The sequence below is a fragment of the Parus major genome, chromosome 1A (genome assembly GCF_001522545.3).
Source record: "Parus major isolate Abel chromosome 1A, Parus_major1.1, whole genome shotgun sequence".
NCBI lineage: Eukaryota > Metazoa > Chordata > Aves > Passeriformes > Paridae > Parus > Parus major.
The window spans coordinates 18518946-18537873 of record NC_031773.1 but is presented as its reverse complement, the minus strand read 5'-3'; the positions used below and the strand labels follow the sequence as shown (position 1 = coordinate 18537873).

The following is an 18928-nucleotide window of genomic DNA, read 5'->3' as shown; positions in this document are numbered from 1 at the left end:
CCTCTCCCTGCGGTGGGGGTCTGACATCTGTCTTATTCTGGAGAGAGGGAGATACTTTTCACTGCGAACATTCCTTTGCAGATGCTTAACAGAGAGTTAATCTGGCCTTTACATTTTTGCTACCCCAGTATTAAGGCAATTACGGGGAGGACAGCTCAAGCAAATGAAGGGGAGAAGCAAGTCTCATCCGGATAGCCTCTAGCCATCCTGCATCACAAGTTCAGGTAAAGATGTAAAAGGGAATGGAAATGAGAAGGGATGAGAAAGTAAGTGAAATTCCTGCATTTTTCATCACTTTTTCTTCATGCAGGCTGCAGTCTTTTTGGTAGGACTGCTGAATGTTATTATCAATCAGCTGATCTAACTACACAACTATTTTAATCCCCTTGCATACACTGACAAAATACATACAAATCATTACATGTTTTTAACACTTGGTATTGTCCATTTAATTGTAAAGAATTATTAAAGACATTATTATTACTGTACTTGAAAACAGTGAGTAATCTACACAGTTCAACTATAGGGATCCCCATGTCCCAAGGAAAGCAATTGTAAAGATTTACATTTTAATTGATATCTTACTCTGTAAAGAAAAATAAAAGCCCTCAGCTACCTAAGTCCTTACAATTAATTAGGCACAAAATACTCCATAAAGATTAACAGTGCCCTCATCCCAAGAGTGCTCAAACAAAAAAACCCCAAAAGGCATAATGTTAAAATCTCCAAGTTATCAGTATAAGAAGTCTAGTTTTGCAGTTACAGACTGTGAAAAAACCAAGTCATGGCTGTATGTACAGTCTTGACATCCAGGTGACTTTCACGTCAGTGCCATTTTGCTTTTGTGTTCCACACGCAGAGGCTAGTCCTACTCTGAATCTCTTAAATGTAGCGGATTACAAAGTAAAATAGCTGAGAACTCATTTCAATACTTGAATGGATGTTGTCAGTCATGTTCCATGGCCCTGAAAGGCTGGAGTACCTCCCTTGCAGCCACACCATCCTCCAGACACTGTGGAGCCAGTACTGGTCATCCCATGTCAGCAAGGCAGTACTGTCCCACCTACCATACTGTGTCTTGTTCTGCTGGTCCTGAAGTGTTGATGGATGAGAATGCAGCATTTGCCTTGTTTGCCAGATTTATCGTATGCTCTGTGTTCAGTCTCTATACTCAATGAATTCACATAATGATGAACAGTCCCTCTGATCCACTGTCCCAAACCACAGCTGCCAGTAAACACAACCAGCGTGCAGGCCCTGCAAAGCCACATGCCTTGGCAGCTCAGTAAACTTCTGCCCTGGAGACTGCTATTAAAAACAAGTCTCACAACGCACCACAGGGACATATCCTCCTGGGAGCAGCTCTGCATTCCCATGGAGGAGGGTGGATTTGCTCCTAGCAGCAGCCACAACACTGTCAGGCACAGCATGACCACTGAGAGCTGCTGCCTGGAGCCTGTTTGGCATGACAGCATTCTTGGTGCTGAGGCAATTTACTTGTCTCAAACTTGGCATTCACATGTGCAGATATGTGGATACTTGCTAAAATCTACCTACCTTGTAAGGTCAATTATTTTTTGTATATTGAATTGTGGGGGTTAGGCAGCCTTTGTCACATTTTCTGGCAGATGCTGCCTGCATACGATTTAGGCATTGACCTACCCAAAGGACATGTTCCAGTGTAAACTGACCATGGTATTGGAAGGACTTAGTGTCCAGGAACTTCAGCTGGTGACATTCTTCATTTTATATCCCAGAAAAGGTAATGCAGAACTAAAACAGAATCTTCAGTGGCTTCTGCTGTCTAATGTTTGCAAATGGGCATGTACCAATGGAGATTTCCTGGCATTAATTTCCAGATGTAGGCCTATTTTCTCATGGATGCCAAAATACATGTCCAACAAGATTGGACAAAAACTCCTAATAAAACCAGTGCTTTGCCAAGTTTATATTACATCCATTTTTAATAATAATATAGCAACAAAGAGAAAGAGTTAAAATATCTGGTTTTACTATTCAAGAACTCATAATCATCCTTTTGCCTTTGACTATAGCTTACACAAGAATATTCTGGCTTAGTTTAAGCTTAGATTTAGAAGTGACTGAAGAACTGAGAAAGAAAAAATTCTTGCAGCATTTCTCAAAAAAAATCAGAACTCAAATATATGTGAGAAAGAGTAAATTCTTAAAACCAGTGATCAATATCGGAGCCACGGATGCCCTGATGGAGCACAGTGGAAATACGTTTTTGCCCATTAGAACTGGCAGCAGCAGCAGGCAGCATCTACACTGTGTTCTGTGGTAGGACTGCTATTTCTGACAGAAATGCACAAAATCTGCCACAGAGGAGACTCCTCACAACTTTTACATGCATACCGCACCTGTTACCTGCCCAGCCCAGTATGGCCTGACCGAGTCAGGTTTGCTGTGGACTAGCAGGCTCTCTGCTACAGCAGTGTTTGCATCTGCAAACTCAGCATCCCCAGCACCAGGTCTTTGTCCCCAGATGAGCTGCACCTTTTTCTTCAGATCCCTGCATCTGGCACTGGTGAGGTTGCACCTCGACTCCTGTGTTCAGCTCTGGGTCCCTCATTGTAAGAAAGACATTGAGCTGCTGGAGCAAGTCCAGAGAAGGGAAACAGAGCTGTGGGGAAGGAGTATAAGTCTGAAGAGGAGCAGCTGAGGGAGCTGGAGTTTAGCCTGGAGGAGTCTGGGGTAGTCCTTATCACTCCCTACAAGTACCTGAAAGTGAAGCTGTAGCCAGGTGAGAGTCAGTTTCTTCTCTCAGGTAACAAATGACACAACAAGAAGAACTGGCCTCATGCTGAGTCACAGGAGGTTCAGACTGGGCATCAGGAAAAGTTTTTTCACAGAAAGAGTTGTCAAGCATTGGAACTGCCTTCCCAGGGAAGTGGCTGAGTCACCACCCCTGGAGGTATTTAAAAAAGCTGAAGATGTATCACTTAGGGACATGCTTTAGTGGTGGACTTTAACAGAGCTGAGTTAATGGCTGTGCTCTTTAATTAATTAATGGCAATGATCTTTAGTTTTGTTATTATTATACATTTAAAATATATATTTTATATAAATATTATTATACATTTTTATTTATTATTTATTTTTTTTAGTTAATGGCAATGATCTTTACCTTTCTAATGTAAATGGTTCCATGATTCCATGTCCAGCAGCTGGGTCTGAACCACTGCTGCAACCAAAGTCCCCAATGCTCAGAAGTAAGTGACAAATTGTGAATTCCTTCTCATCCATCCAGTAGCCTTAAGCTCTTGATAAGGCTTAGTAGCTCAGGTGTAATATGGGACAAAGACAAGAAACCTGCCTGGTCGGAGAAGGAAGGAACAGGAACCAGTTCCCAGGAAGGTGGAGTGCTGGACAGTGTCACACAAGGTCATTAAGTATGACTGTCACTTCTGCTGCCAGCATCTGTATTATCTAGGATTATTTTAGGACTACCTCTCAGAGCATCCTAGCCTCCTGTGACTTTGAACTAAGTAAAATTACAGCTCAAAACCTGAATACTAAACTTATTTTTTGTAATTTACATCCTCTTGAATAGTCTACTGATTTTATGCTAAAATGGTAAGTAAATTTGATGCTTAAAGTTACAAGGCAAACTAAACTAAAAATAACATTGAAATAATATGATTTCTATCCTGATTCAGAGATAGTAATTATCAGCCCTTCTATAGGCCAAAATTGAAAACATATTCTCTCAGATTTGTTGCAAGGAATTTCTGCCTGCTTAAGGCTGTTTCGACAAGATTAACTTCTTTTGACTTTGTCTCATTTCAGCTTATTTAAGAAACATTTTTCTCTTCACCTTCTTTTGAGGACACATTTGTGCAGTAGAAATTCAAATTAGGAATAAGAAAAAAAATACTGTAATTGTGGTCAAACTCTGGAAGAGACTGCCCAGATAAACTATGGACTCCAGATCCTTGGAAATACTACAAATCCAACTGTGCATGGCCCTGAGCAACCAGACCCCACTGGACAGGCTCAGAACAGGGGGGATGGACTAGACGATTTCCAGAGGTCTCTTCCACACTAAACCTCTTCTATGGCCTTATGTTACACAGGTAGCATTTAATGTCTGTCCAACATCTGGAAAGATGCCTACACCCAGAAAGAAAATATGCTCTGGGGATGCAGTGTGGTTAAATGCTTTACAGTAGCTGCAAATCACATCCCTCCATTCCTGGCTGCAAACATTGAGCTTTGTAAGGAATGTTCCCCCTATGTTCCCCCTATTAGGGTGAGATTACGTGCAAAACATCTAATCAAGATCTGGATTCTCATCTATCAACATAACAGTTTTTTCTCATAATCATATGAATGAAACCTTGGGCAAAACTTTTTAAATTTGTGTGCTATTTTGTTAGTTTTGGCAAACCTGCAGGTTTTGGTGGTTACCTCCTCACTCCTATAACCCAACACACTTTCCTAATTTTATTACTCCACACAGCCAGCTCACTTAAAAAAGTGGAAATACTCTCATTAATAAAATGAAACCACTGCACATGTGTGTGTAAATGGCCTACATTTGTGCATGGCTTAGCAAGTGGGCTCACTGGGTGCTCTGTAATCTAGGTGTAAGAATGTGGAGGTCTACAGGATTATCCTGGTTACATTGAACTACTCACCTAGTAGATATCAGTGGTTGCATCATTTCTCATCATTCTGAATTTATATTATGAAATACTAATTTTGACACAAGCCCCTATTGCTAGAGCATGCCTAAGGCAATAAGCTTATGAAATAATGGATCAAACCCATTTTGTTTGTCCAGACAGAGACAAGCGGCAAAGTTCCTTATACAAACTTGGAACAGATGAAACCCTGAGAGCTGAACAGAGCAGACAGTGAGGAGGGATGGTAAAATTGTCCATCATGATGCAGAAAATAAAATTACACTAAATTAGCATTTTCTTTGGAAAGTAGCAAGAAGATCAAATCAATGTATTGAATTAAGAGAGATGCTTTATATCCCATCATTATCTACTGAAGCTTATTCAAAAATATTCATGTGAAAACCCCCACCAAAATAAAGGGAACAGCTGGTCTGCAAACTGTTTATTAAGGAGTTAATGAAAAGGTAATCTGAACAATTTTCAACTTAAATGCTTGAACCTTGAAGTTCTATCAAAAATGGAGCACACCCCTCTGCCCCTCTTTTACATGGGGAACTATGGGCCATGCAGTCTGCCCTGAAGAGAAACTGTAGAGATCATGCTGTGTGTCACCACTAATGCCAACCAGTAAGATAAGGGCAGACCCCTTCCTGGGATGAAGGCTGTGGAATGGATGTGCCTTCTTCCTAACCCTGAGAGTGTCAGAGCATGTCATGTTTTCTGCTGGCAAGAACTGAAAGCTTTCCAGCTCTTCACCATGCTTTAATGTCACGATAGCTTCTTGTAACTGATGTATTTTGCTGAGAAACCAGAGAGAAGAGCAGGAGTTACACCAGGAACAGAAAGCCATATTTGAAGCCAACTGTATCAAATACAGTTGGACAAAATGACAAATTTGGTTGACATATTCAGAAATAATTACTTGATGTACTAGATTCTTTTGAAGGCTTTTCCAAGATATTAAATATGTATTTGTTAGCTTTTTGATATAGAAAATTACAACATATAACTTTCATGCTTATTTGCAAGCTGCTAGATATATGACAATAACAGCAAAGATATTTGATGGAGAAAGGTTAGAGCATATGTTATTATATAAAGCTTCTTCTGGAGAAGAATTAAATTAGGATATAATGACATTTTCACATAATAAGTAAAAGTAAAGTAAAAAAAATAACAGTCAAGTCAAGCAACACAGGTAATATCTGCAGAAAATATAATGCTGCCCCTGGGCATTCAGCTGTTTGTGGGCTGTAGCTGCTCATCATGATTCTAAAGCCACAAAAGGAAAATTAGTCTTTATCATATTAGATCAATGTATTTTCTTATGTGAATGTAAGACAAATACACATTTTTGATTAGTAAAATAAATGGAACTAAAAAATAGCATTAAAGGAATGTCAGTAAAACCTGCAAAAGCCTGTCTTCTGAAGAAAGAGACAAGGTGCTGTATAAACCATGCTCTGCATTACACAATGGAAAGCAGGAGTGACTACCAAAATCTGAAATACATAGCATGGAATGCTGGCAGCAGGAGCTGGATCAGGCTACATGGTTTCTTTAAACACAATGCTTTTGTGGTTCTGCAGAGGGTGTGCAGTAGTTCCTTGCTCTCCCAGGGACAGGGAGGTGTGTGCCTCCCCCAGGCACTGCTGATGCACAAGATGTCAGTGAGATGGAATAATTGCTGAGGTACCTGTCTCATTCTATCTGTGCTAATGGAACCACTCAGGTGTTAATGGATCAAGACACTGCATACATGTACCAAAAAACAGGCAGCAGCTGCTCAAAAATTCACACTGAAACTGTAATATCGTGGTAAAAGGGGAGAAAGAGACTCAATGTGTACCTGACTGAAAGTCATCATTTAAAGGTTTTCAGCCTCATGCATGCAAATACACACTGATGTAGAGACAGTGCATTTCCTGAACATGGAGAAAAAAAGAAAATCATATTACCTCCTGGGCTTTTAATGGGATTTTTAGCTTTGCAGTCAGTGGAGAGTGGAGAATGTCCTTACACAGAGCATGTATCTGCACTGCATAAAGCAGATGCATTTCAAAGTATCAGAAATACTCAGTAAGAAAGAAGTTAATTTTCCAGATGCAAGCAGTACACAGATATTTTTTAGAAGCTGATATTTGGGATAACCTTTAAATAGAAATTGGGATGGTTTAATTCCTCATGTTCTTCAACATTTCTGCATTTCCCAGTCTTTAAAATGAGGTAAGTAAATCCACAGCTCCACAGGCCTGGCTGCATGGAAACTGTGGTTGTCTACATTTACATACAGGCACGCAGGGTACTGCATTAACCTCCTCCTCACACACTGTGAGACTTTCTGCATACATACATACATACCTATTGCACAAAAAGGAGGTGGGGGGAAAAAAAGAGTTGAAACTCTTAAACAGCTCTACAGTTTCAAAAACCCTGTGAAGTCCACAAGATGGATATAAATTTAAATTATATTCCACTCTGGGCATGGAGTACCCAGCCTGGTCTAGGAAAATGTCTGAATTTCAGTGGCATTGCTGAGAAGAGTGAATTTACTTTGCATCTAGGCTCTATCCTCACACTACATGAGGTGAGTCCCTGAAGAGTTGTTTTATCATTCAGCAGAAGGCTTGCTGATACAAATTTTATCTGGAATTTTGTTTCAACACAAATTTCTGCAACCTTAGGCTTGTGAATTGCACAGTCTGATGTGCTATGGGTTTCCAGCCACAAGTGCAGTGCAAAAACTCCCAGCATAAAAAAATATAAATGGCAAATTTGTTTTACAGTAAGAGCACAAGGAATTACTAAAATAGACATTTTTTTAGAACACAGATTGCTCCTGGACCACAAATGTAATTTTATTTTGTAGAAATAATGAGGAGTTTGATGCACTGGGGACAAACAGAAGTAAAGAGAGAGAATGCAATTTTAAAGCACTCCCCTGTATTGAAGAAATTAAAAAAACATGTACCTACAGTGTTGCGAGGTAAGAGTTGATTTTCACATCATTCACGGGAAAATTTACTCCTAAAGCTCTCTGAAACATCATTTATAGAAGGAACATATTTGAGACCACATTAAGATGCAGCTCAAACCACTGTCACCAGACTTGTGCTACCATTTCTTCAGGTACGGTACATTCAAGGGTGATTCTTACTAAGTGTTACTCCTCAGCATGCTATGACTAAAAGCAGCACTCTGCTCTTGCCTGGGTGTATAAAGAGTGACACAAACACGAGGACATGAGAAACAGAGGGAAAACTATGTTGACCTGTTCACAGATTAACTTGAATCCCAACTTCAAGTTCAAAAGTCAGCTTCAAATGAAGTTTAATCTGGACAAAGATTACACAGCAATATAAAGCATAGCATTAATCTGCTTGTAATAAATTTATTTCTACTATTAATAAATTCAGTAAAAATTAATTCTGCCCTTTTTTTTTTGCTAAATATTTCTTTCCATGAGTATCTGCTGTAAATTTTTTTTTTTAAAATTTGTTTTTGAAGATTTCTCTTGCTAGTTTTTCCTGTGGTGGTAGCAATGACTCTATACACAAATGAGGTTCATGTACAGGGCACTACCATAGAAGCCGTACTTGCTTGCAGCACACAATAATTTTTAAGACTTAAATTATGGATATAATAAAGTAAAAAGGGATAATATTACCGTTACCATTTTCAGTGCAAACAGGACAGAATATATCTGCGATGACTTACTGCCTGGCTAGTAGTGCCTAGTATAACACACTTAAAAAACCCTTGATTGTATTATTCAGAAGAAATCTCACATTAGACTAGCAAACAAGTTGTTTTTAAAAACGGGTGATGACTTAAATAAAATTAATGACCAGCCAGAGAAAGTTAATTGCAGCTACTTTATAACCTATTACCAGCAAGTCCTTGGGTGTTGAACTTGACTGGCTCTGCCCATGCCAGCACCAGCCCTTTCTGCACAGGCTGTTGGACTGGTGGCAGACATAGGGAGCCTATGAAAACCAGCATGCTATTTCAAGGATGGAAATACACATCTGGAGGGCTACAGGCACAGTTCTTTTCCACGGCAAGACCTGAATAATCTGCAGAGTTCTTCCCAAAACAGAAAGAAAGCAAGGTGAAAATGCCTTTGGGTCACTATTCTGGTCCACATAAAGGATGTCTTCATTTTAGGCAGTCTAAATGGAATGTTGATGCTGGATTTCCTCTCCTGCCTCACTCATCCCATCTGGGCAGTTTGCTCATTAATTTAAGGGAAGCCAAAAGGGAGACTTTCACCACCCTTCTACTCTCACTACCTCACCATCTTCATTGCCCCAGAGCACAGCTCTTAGAAACAGAATGGAAACCACCAAAGGCCCTTGACCTCCCAAAAGCTGTTTTCAGCAAATTGCCAAGAGCTGACAATATGCATATTTTCATGCTTCTGCCCTCCCTGATCCTTGCTGCCAGGGCTGTGTATGGGCTTGGCTCAGCTCTCTGTCCCAGCTGGCCTGGCCACCTGCTTTGTGCCAAGAGGAAGCCTTCCAGTGTAGCAGGAACCGCACCTTGCTCCGGGCTGGGCTGCTCTGTCAGGTTGTGCTGCAGGCCCTGCCACTCTCCCTTGATCCAGGGCCACTCTGCTGTCAAGGACCAATTGAAGTAACAAATTTGCAGCATTAGCACTTGTCCTTTGGAGCATGATTTTGTCTTGACGCTGTCAACATGGTACATGTTACTGCTTAAAAAATCTCACAATGAGGCACAACACTGTCCCCTTTCCTGTTACAGTAGCTTCACTGTTCTTTTGGATACTATGTGCCCTCTAAAAACACAAATATTGTGATAGCCATCACCTTCCAAGTTGTCTGTGACTGGGATCATCTCTCTGGTTCTCATACAGGGACGTGTTTTGTTGTTTGACACAGCATCACAGAATTACTGAATATCTAGGGTTGGAAGAGGTGTTAAAGATCATCTAGTTCTACATCCTCTTCTGTGGACAGGAACACTTTTCACTAGACCAGCTTGCTCAGAGCTCCATTCAGCCTGGCCCTGAACACTTCCAGAGATGGGGAAGTAATATATTGTTAGGAATACATGGATCTCTTATGAAAACACGCACTTCTGCTAAGCATCATTGTACTAAAAGGCACATTAACAGAGCGCTCTCTTGGTTCACAAAAAAGCACCAAATACCCCAGAGGCTTTTATTGAAGAAAAATTTTTTGTGGGGCCCTAGCTTTACTGTGTGCTAATAAAGACATGCCCAAGCATGTTAGGACCTGACACACAGGGTATGTTTCATGGACCTCCCTGCTGCATTATCACCTGTGTGGTTTTATTAAAGATCTGGGAAGCCACAAAGCACCATCCAGCTCTTTCAGCCACCAGCCAAACAGCACCTTCAGGCACCCATGTGCAGATTCAATACTACTACCTTTCCTTAAGAAGAGTGCATATAAATTGCAGTATCTGCATATTGTGTACTGCAAGGGAGAGAAGCACAGTGCATACCAGGAATGGAAATGATACAACAGGACTGTAAGCAAGGCAAACAGAAGCTTCCTATCTTTCCCCTCTCCTTCATCTGTTTCTCTGTAGCCTATATCCCTATCTAACACACTTCTGTTTGTTACAGAAAGCCACCTTGTTGTACTGGCCATTTTTAAACACAATGTCTAATTGTCGAGCTACTCCTGAAGTGCTGTGTAGCAAGACTTAATCACCAAGGAGAGGACAAGGAAAAGAGAAAAATACTGTTTAATGGGAAAGCACAGTGCCAAATTAAGCCAAGAGCAGAAATACTGCTAACCTATAATTTTGCCAAAATAAAACACAATACTTTATTCCATAGCACATTTACAGAAAGGCAAAACACAGTTTTCATTTCCTCTTTTTCTTTAACCTGCCACTTAAGGCATTGCTCTGACACACACCACAGCAGATGGCTAAACTACACTGGAAACCAAGAACACGCTGTGTGATCTCAGCTGCATATACAAAGGCCTCAAAAATTGGAACTAGGGTTTTGGCTTAAGGTACTGACTGTCAGTTGAACAGAGATATTTAATGTATCATTCCAGTTCACATGGTAGATATATTACTGTAATGCCCCCACAACAATGACACACATATCTGTGTTCTTGGGACAGTCCAGTTTTAGGCAGTACTACATGAGTCTGAGAAAACTGAAAAGCTGAAACAATTATAGAATAAAGTAAAGTTGATGTAGGAGTCTTTCAATACTTTTCTCCTGAAGCCTGGAGGATTCAGGCATACTGCTCTTTGCAGAAGCACAGTAATACACATTTTAAACAGAAAATCTAGTAAGGTGCCACTACTATTTTATACTATTAATTTCAGCTTTTTCACTTCTTTAAAAAAAAAAAAATCTTGTTTACAGAAACTTCTATCCATTTCAGAACATGTGCCTGTCCCTGAGGACAGGAAGTGCTTTATCTTCTCAGGACTGAGTAAGTGTTAGTTTCATAACAGACGAATACCAAACTCTTCAATGCATCTTGAATACCAAGGAAACTAGTCACACCTGTCAATAAGAGGGAGTAACATAAAGATCTTGCTTACCTTTCCATAAACAACAGTTTTGTTTAAAAAAAATAGTATAATCTAGTATATAATATGCATTGAACACTGTATTTATTACATCTTATCAGGAGGGACATATTTAAATTCAGTTTCAAGCACTTTGATTTTTAGTTACAATGAAATCACCTTAAGTACTTCTGCTGTACCCTTGACCTTATTATCATCAAATATGCCATTATCATTTGAGGATACATAAGATACCAAAGTCAACAACAGCTCTTATTTAATAATTAATGCTCAGACTCTCTTATGGGGTGGGAGAAAACAGGGCTACATTATATGTCATTATGTTTACATAATGTTTACTTAGGAATGCGAAATCCAATCCCACTATGATAACATGGGTTGTTGTGCTGATCAATCTTTCATATTACGCTAGCTCTAAAAACCCTGTAAACTGATGGATAACTAGCAAGGTTCAAGTGAAGACCAGACACTTACTTCTGCAGGCGCTCCAGCTCAGCGGGCAGGTCACAACCTATGTAAACTCTGTTCATTAAACTGTATTCTAACAGTGCACAAAAACAGGGATCCTATAAGAGAAAATTAATATGTAACTGTAATCATGGTGAAGTGAATTTTCAAACAAATTAACATAGCACATGAATGTAAGAGATTTAATAAGACCTTTTCCAGAAACAGAACTCTACAAATGGTGCAAGTATTGCAAAACATGCGAGGAAGGTACCTATAGCTGCTCTAAATTACATATAAGGTGCGGAGGAACTAAATTTTCATTCAGACCATTTTTGAAACACTGTTTTCCTTGTTGTTTGTGAAGTCAAGACATAAAATGAGACATTAAGACTAGCTCAACTTATTCCTGGGAAAGGACCACGCCTGAGTTCAAAAGAAGTGCTCCTTTCTGGCACTCACTGCATTAATAGGGAAAAATCTTTTCTGCCACCCTCCATTTAAAAAGTGATGCAACTACATTTTATGAAGAACCTGATTGTGTGAGGTTGTGCAGAACATGCTTACTGGACTTGCAGGCTGCTGGAGAACTTTAGAGGAGGTTTGAGCCTCCATGCTAGAGATGAAAGAGGAGCTAGTCTTGTATGCACAGAGCACCATTTCCCTTGCACTTGGAAATCTACTATGTGTGTGTGCCTGAACTGTCTGTTTGTATGGGAACCCATGGAGATCAGGCATTCCCAAATGCAGACTGAGGACAATGTACAAGTTCCTAACATTCGGACGCTTCCTCACATCAGATTAACCACAAAGTCATTCAACTGCTGTGGCAAGTAACACATGCAATTCAAAGAAACAAACCCCAAACTTACTTTCACAAGAACATGAGGATTTCCCACAACAATCAGCAAAGCTTTTGCTCTAGTAATTGCTACATTGAATCTCTTTGGGTTACAGAGAAAGCCCAAACAGTGTTTTTCATCATCAATTATGACTTTCTGAGATCGCACCTAAAATTAATTATGGATAATTTTAAAATAAAGTGATGAGAACACAACATACCACAGTGTAACTTTAACATAATATTTCCTTACTGCAACAATTCAATCAGTTGAAAGACAATTCAGTATATCTTCTTCAGTAACCTCACCAGGGTGCTTTGACTTAATATAGGAAAAACAGCTGAAGCAAGTAGTGTGCTAAACTATGGCTCATTAGTTTTTCACCTGTATTTCATCTATATTTGAACCTATCTTTTAAAAGAAGAAAATTTTCATGACCAAAATAATGAGTTCTTATAAGTAAGAGTGTAGTACATACCTAGAACTACTTTAAGAGAGATCCAATAGTGGATTGTAAAGCTATGGTATGATGGAGAACAGTGGAAGTAAGCACAGTACCACTGCCCCCAGGAAAGAAAAAAGTGAGAAAATCCCAGACTCTTCATCCAAGCTACAAAAGTGAAGTACTACCACCATAATTTAAACAGAAAGCAACAGATTTTCAATAATCCAGATTTTAAAGAGATGAATAATTCTACAGTCATGCACTTAATAAGCTCTGCTTTCAAATACTGTGAGAGACTGACAAAAATATGGCTTCTAAATTTTTTTCAAGGCCTATATCAAAAATAAACACAGAGAATTAGACACATGTCAAAATTCTCAGTAAGACCGCAGTAAATCTACGTACTGTTGATAAGATGATAACCATGTATTCCCGCCCTTGAAATTCTTCTACTGTGCCAACCTTTATATCTTCCAAATCAATACTTTTGAGAAGAACTCTAATTTTTTCCACCTATTAAAAAAAACAAAAAAAAAAAGTGTTTGAGGGAATTTAGTGTTACTTTTGAGAGTGGACTGCTTTAAATTCAGAACCATACCACATATACATGTATGTACCTTAACATGGTAATGTTGAAAGGAATGACTACACCGAGCCATCACTCACTAGTAAGATTTTAAAATATAGTAGTAACTTTTCTTACAAGAACGTATCACAGCTAATACACAACTCAGAAGGTGAAGGAGTGAGTACTCTACCATAGATTCAACAGAAGGTCAGAGATTTTTAGTACTACAGATGTTAAAGAGAAGAATAACTCACATCCTTAAACCTCTTTTTCCAATGTGCATCATACCCAAAAACATGCATACCACAGATGCAGCAGGGCAAGCAGCTTCCCTCAGCCCTTCAAGAAGACTACAAAGATTCCACCTTTGCTTGCCATGTGCATCATGCAGACTGAAAGGCAGAGGTGAAATATGATCTTAAGTATCCACCAAAAAAGAGAACAAGGAATCTCAGGCACTGGGATCCTGGTACATGTGGGACTGCTGTACTGCCACCTGCTAGAAGTTGCTCAGAGATTATAACTGAAGTGCTCCAAAAGATTTCAGAAGAAATCCTGCCTGACTAATCTGAAGATCATGGTCAAAGACTACTTTCTAATCAGTGTTCCTGCAATACAAAGTGACTTTCTTAATGTGGACATTACTATCATATGCCTTGTATTATAGGCAGATGAAGGATAAAAATCACAATGAATCACGTGAAATCACTGGTTATGGAGTGTAAGAAATCCAGTCACACCAATAATATGAACACATACTTGAAAAAAACAAATAGTAACTGTAAACACAGGCAGGTGCATGCACCTGACCAGCTGGATCAATAAAAGCAAAGCTTTAATTTGCAAGCGAGATTTCTTCACAAGGGCTTGGTCTTTTTCATTCGCCTCAGTGCTTCTCCCAAGCCACAGGTACAAGGTTATGAACATTGAGATGTGAACATCATGAAGAATTATGTGCACTGTCCAAAATCTCCTCTGCAACTGAGAGGGGATTAAGTTTATTTTTAAAATGAAAGTAAACATCAGGTACTTAACACACCTTGATATAAATACACTTAAAAATAAAGCACAGCATTTGAAGTTAATGTTGAACATTTTCTAGAGGTTTAAATAACATTACAAACTTCAAAGTTTGATTACAGGACAGCTAAGAAGTCACAGTAATTGTTTCCTCTAGTCTCCTCAAGATCACAACAAGGTGTCATGCTATCTACTTCACAATAATTCACTTTTGTTCCAGTCTTCAGTGCAGAACATGACAGAACCAGACTGCTGTTTCAGCTGTTGGATAATGAATTCTTGACTTGCACTCATTACTTCCAACAACTCAAAAATATGCCTGTTTACAAACTGGATTCCTCAATAGCTTGATTTTTAAAACTCAAAAACCAGTAGGATGCCATTATTCCTGCCTTTTAGATTTCAACTGCAGCATCATAATGATTGATAATACACTGTGTATCATGATACACAACAGTGAAATTTTAGCATATGCCCCTGTGCTTTAACAAACCACAGCCACCATATAAATACATGAGATGAAGTACAGCAACTTTTTTTCTTAAGACATCAGACCTGTTAAACATGATACCTGTTTACGATACGGTGCAATCACTCCGATATCTGTCACTGAGACTGCAGAGTATTCACTTCTAGCCAGCTGGCAACAGTACATCATTACTTGAACTGCTTCAGCTGGATTAAACCATGAAGGACTGCAACCTTCACGAGTTTCACTGCCCTGTAATGGGGGAAAAGGAAATGAGATGATGGAGATCAGGTATGGAAATGACTATGTATTTATTAATACATTATTCTTATACCTCCTGAATGTAAAAAAAGTGATGGAATGTTATATATAATTTCTCTTCCTCTCTATACACCTTTTCTAGAGAACAAGTATCACCTCACATTTTATTTTTTTTATACATTTGTAAATATAATTGACATAATAACAGTATTTTAAGTATGCAGCAAAGGAGTAAAATCTCAACTCAGAATAACATATGTTAATAAGCAGGTGTCTTGCTGTTTTCAAGGTGGAAGAGTTCTAAAGCAAGCCTCTCCAAACAGCAGATATTACCACTTCTTACTAACTTCTTGGAAGACTAAAGAAAAATTTTTTTCCAAAATACTACTTTTTCCCCTGCCAAATTAAACTCTAATGGTCCTTTAGTTTTAGAGGCTTGTATGCACCTTAATGTAGGAAACTCTCATCAAAAGCAATCTAGAGCAGCTGATGGTAACTCCAGTCTAGTCATCCGCTATGAATTTAAACTTGTATGAAAATGTCTTCACAATGCACTTCAAGAGGCAGCTGTTCAAGTTCTTAACAAACATTTGACTTCAGTAGCTGTTTTTAAAACCAGATGGTCAGGAAGTCATATTACTTGTGAAAGGCAGTTTAACCTTTTTTCACATCCTTTGTAGATTTTATTCTAAAGAAATCATCAAAGTGCTCGCAAGCCTATACTGTACGAACATTTTACTTACCCTTATTCCATGAAAAATTAATGGAAATCCCTTCCTGGGCAATTTCCCCCAGTTCAACAAAGAAGATACTATTGAAGTATCTGCACAAACTTCCAGCTCTTTATGATAAAACAATTTAGATGGCAAGGCAAGCAATGCAGAATGAGACCTGTAGTTCTTCGTGAGTTTAGTGATCTGCAAAGACAAAACCCAAAATCTTTAACTGAAACAGGTTCTTCATCAGACTTCTCAGAATACAGCTATTGCCTTACCATCCGCTAGCATTTAGCATTTCTAAGGCTGCCAAAGAACTGTATTCAAGGCAAAATCTGCAGTTGTGGTATTCTGTAAGTAAAAAGTACATCAAAGCAATTTTTTTAAGGACAATCTCCTTGCCCTCCAAAGAGGAAACAAAGAGAATTGAATGTAGATGACAGACAAATAGGTCATTCTCCAGCTTCTTGAAACATTTGATGTATAGACATATCCTCTTTTCTTAAGCGTCAGATTATTTCAATGGAGTTTCAACGGATGTAATATCTTCTTTTGAAGAAGTCTTAACAGGCAAAAAGGGAGCATCAGAACAGGTGATGAAAGCTGGCCTTAGAACATCTAAAATGTATTTGTCTTTAAATGAAAGAATAGTCTTAAGGAAGCATTCCAGAAACTAATAACCAGCTCAAAAAAAGGCCTGTCCTGTAAAAAGGGTAACATAGGATATTCCAGTCAAAACATATCCTTAAAGCCCTCAAATTTTCTGATCTCTCACTATGCCAGTTGTCCTCAAGCACTATGTAAGGAACACAAAAACCAAAGTTTGTGCTAACAGATTTTAGGAGGAATTGTGACAGGCTTTTCAGAAGGCTGAACTTGACCTAAAGCCTAGGTCCAAACACCCTCACTTTCACCCTTAACTCTGCCATCAAATTTCCTCCCTTCTCTACTTCCATGGTCATCTAGTCTTCTTTTGCTCTTGGTTTAATTCTTTGAAGTATGTTATCATAAGTATAAGAAGGCATCTTAGGAAGCTTAACATCAGACCTATTTTGAATTCAGACAGTAATTAAAAGCAGCTCAAATATCTGTACTTGTTTAAATACCATGCTACCTCTGCCACTTAACAGACTTTAGGTACTTGCCCATACAAGAATCTGGGGAAGCTGTCTTTCAAAGGAAGGCTTGATAAAGAAATAAGAACAGTTTATCTTCTTCCCTTTGTGAAACATGTTAGCAAAATTAAACTTCAAAGAAGAGACTCTGTCTTTTTATGTTAAAAGCAGAAATTGTACTTCTTCATCAGTAGAAAATGAAGCTATGGAAATCTGGACAATGAACATGAAAGGGAATTTTAAGCTATAATTTATAACTGTGCTTTGTGCACCATATTTGACTTCTGCTACTTAAGAATAGAGGATCCCTTCAGAGAAAAGTTTTAACATGCTGGAGGCCTCAGCATCTTTACTATTCAGACTACATATGCAAATCAATCAAGCTATTCTAGAGAACTAGAAGCTCTAGCTTGTTCAAGCTAGACTTATCAGTAAGTATCAGGGAGAAAAACAGTGGTAAGAAACCACAACTTTTTTTTTGACTGAGCTGAAAGAGTTTAACTCACCAACAAGGGATTGTATGCTCCACAGGCACCAAAAGCATCCTCATCTCTCAGATATAGCTCTCTTGATGACAGTCTTTCTAGCAAGGACATACTTAATCCAAAAGTCTGTGCAAGTTTAGATTTTACTGGGGGCCCTAACTGCTTTGGATCTCCAACGAGAATTATCTGTATACAAAATTTAAAAACATCCATCTTAGATTAAAACAATTGTTATTGTAGCTTCATTTTATAATGACATACACATTTCAGAATTCAGTGATCAATTCATATCAAGTATTCTGCTTTCCTTCAAACACTTGTTTGCAAAGAACAGAAGTACGTTGTGGCCTCAAACAGAACACATCTTTTGATATCTCCCACACACTGACCCTGTCTTATCAACACAGATGTGTTCTAGATATAAAGAAACTTGTTTAAGTGTTGAAAATTAATATGAATGAAAAATATCTATTACAAAACTCATTACCAAAAAAATGGCTTCTTGCATTCTACATAATCCACAAGATATGAAAATAACAAACAAACTTTCTCCTTTCCAATAAATGATGTTAAGAGAACTACCTGTCCATCAGCTTCTGAAATCAACCCAATAGGAATCAGACTCTCTGGTTCACTTGCTTGACCTGCCTCATCCAGAATCACATGAGTGAAATGTCCAAGCCTGTAATTAAATAACATTAACCTGAAACAGGGCTGTTTTCAGGTTAGTTCATTCTGCCACCCTGTGGTTGACCTCAGCTATTCTGTAAATATCCTTGTCAAGTGTGCCAGGCAATCCCATAGACACAGAGCAAAGATTATAGACACAGAGAGCAAAGATGGGTATTTCCAGAAGGAAATATAGAAAAAACAACCCCTAACTTTCATTTTTAATCTTTGATTTCACTTACATAGTCTGATATACACAACCTTTAATTAAAGTATTGTTTGTACCAACATGAAGACACTTAGAAAAGCTTCCCTTATTCTCAGTTTCCTTAAGATACTGTAGCAAGATATTGTAGATAGTGTAGCAAAGACAATCCCCAAGCTTTGTTTCTGCCAAACAACTCAAGATAGTAAGGCTTTAGAATGTCTCTTTCCAAAGGTAAAATCCAAGTCAGAGACAACTTTGGTTAATAGCACTTGATATGACAGTTGTTTACAGTTAGTAAAAGTGACTTGATAAAAGCCAAATACATTATAGTTTTTAGTGTGGCAATAATTTTAAGCCAAAGTAATTGTCAAGAACAATGTAATTACCACTGGTGGCAGAGGAGTAGTTACTGTTTCAAAAATCCTAAACACTATTCAAGAGAATTCTTAAATTTACCATGGAGAAAGTTTCTGCTTAAGCATTAC

The 18928-nt window shown here is 38.5% G+C and overlaps 1 protein-coding gene across 1 annotated transcript in view; it reads right to left on the bottom strand.

The window, feature by feature from the left end:
* Window positions 1-10366: 10366 nt before the first annotated feature.
* MOV10L1 (Mov10 like RISC complex RNA helicase 1) overlaps window positions 10367-18928 on the bottom strand; it is a 31860-nt gene continuing 23298 nt past the window's right edge. The window contains exons 20-27 of the mRNA XM_015628733.1: window positions 18149-18248; window positions 17588-17752; window positions 15994-16167; window positions 15092-15241; window positions 13338-13445; window positions 12518-12655; window positions 11673-11764; window positions 10367-11172 (exon numbers count right to left, since the gene is read on the bottom strand). Coding sequence (XP_015484219.1) covers window positions 11163-11172; window positions 11673-11764; window positions 12518-12655; window positions 13338-13445; window positions 15092-15241; window positions 15994-16167; window positions 17588-17752; window positions 18149-18248 — 937 coding nt within the window. The 3' untranslated portion in view covers window positions 10367-11162. The remainder of the gene's footprint in view (window positions 11173-11672; window positions 11765-12517; window positions 12656-13337; window positions 13446-15091; window positions 15242-15993; window positions 16168-17587; window positions 17753-18148; window positions 18249-18928) is intronic.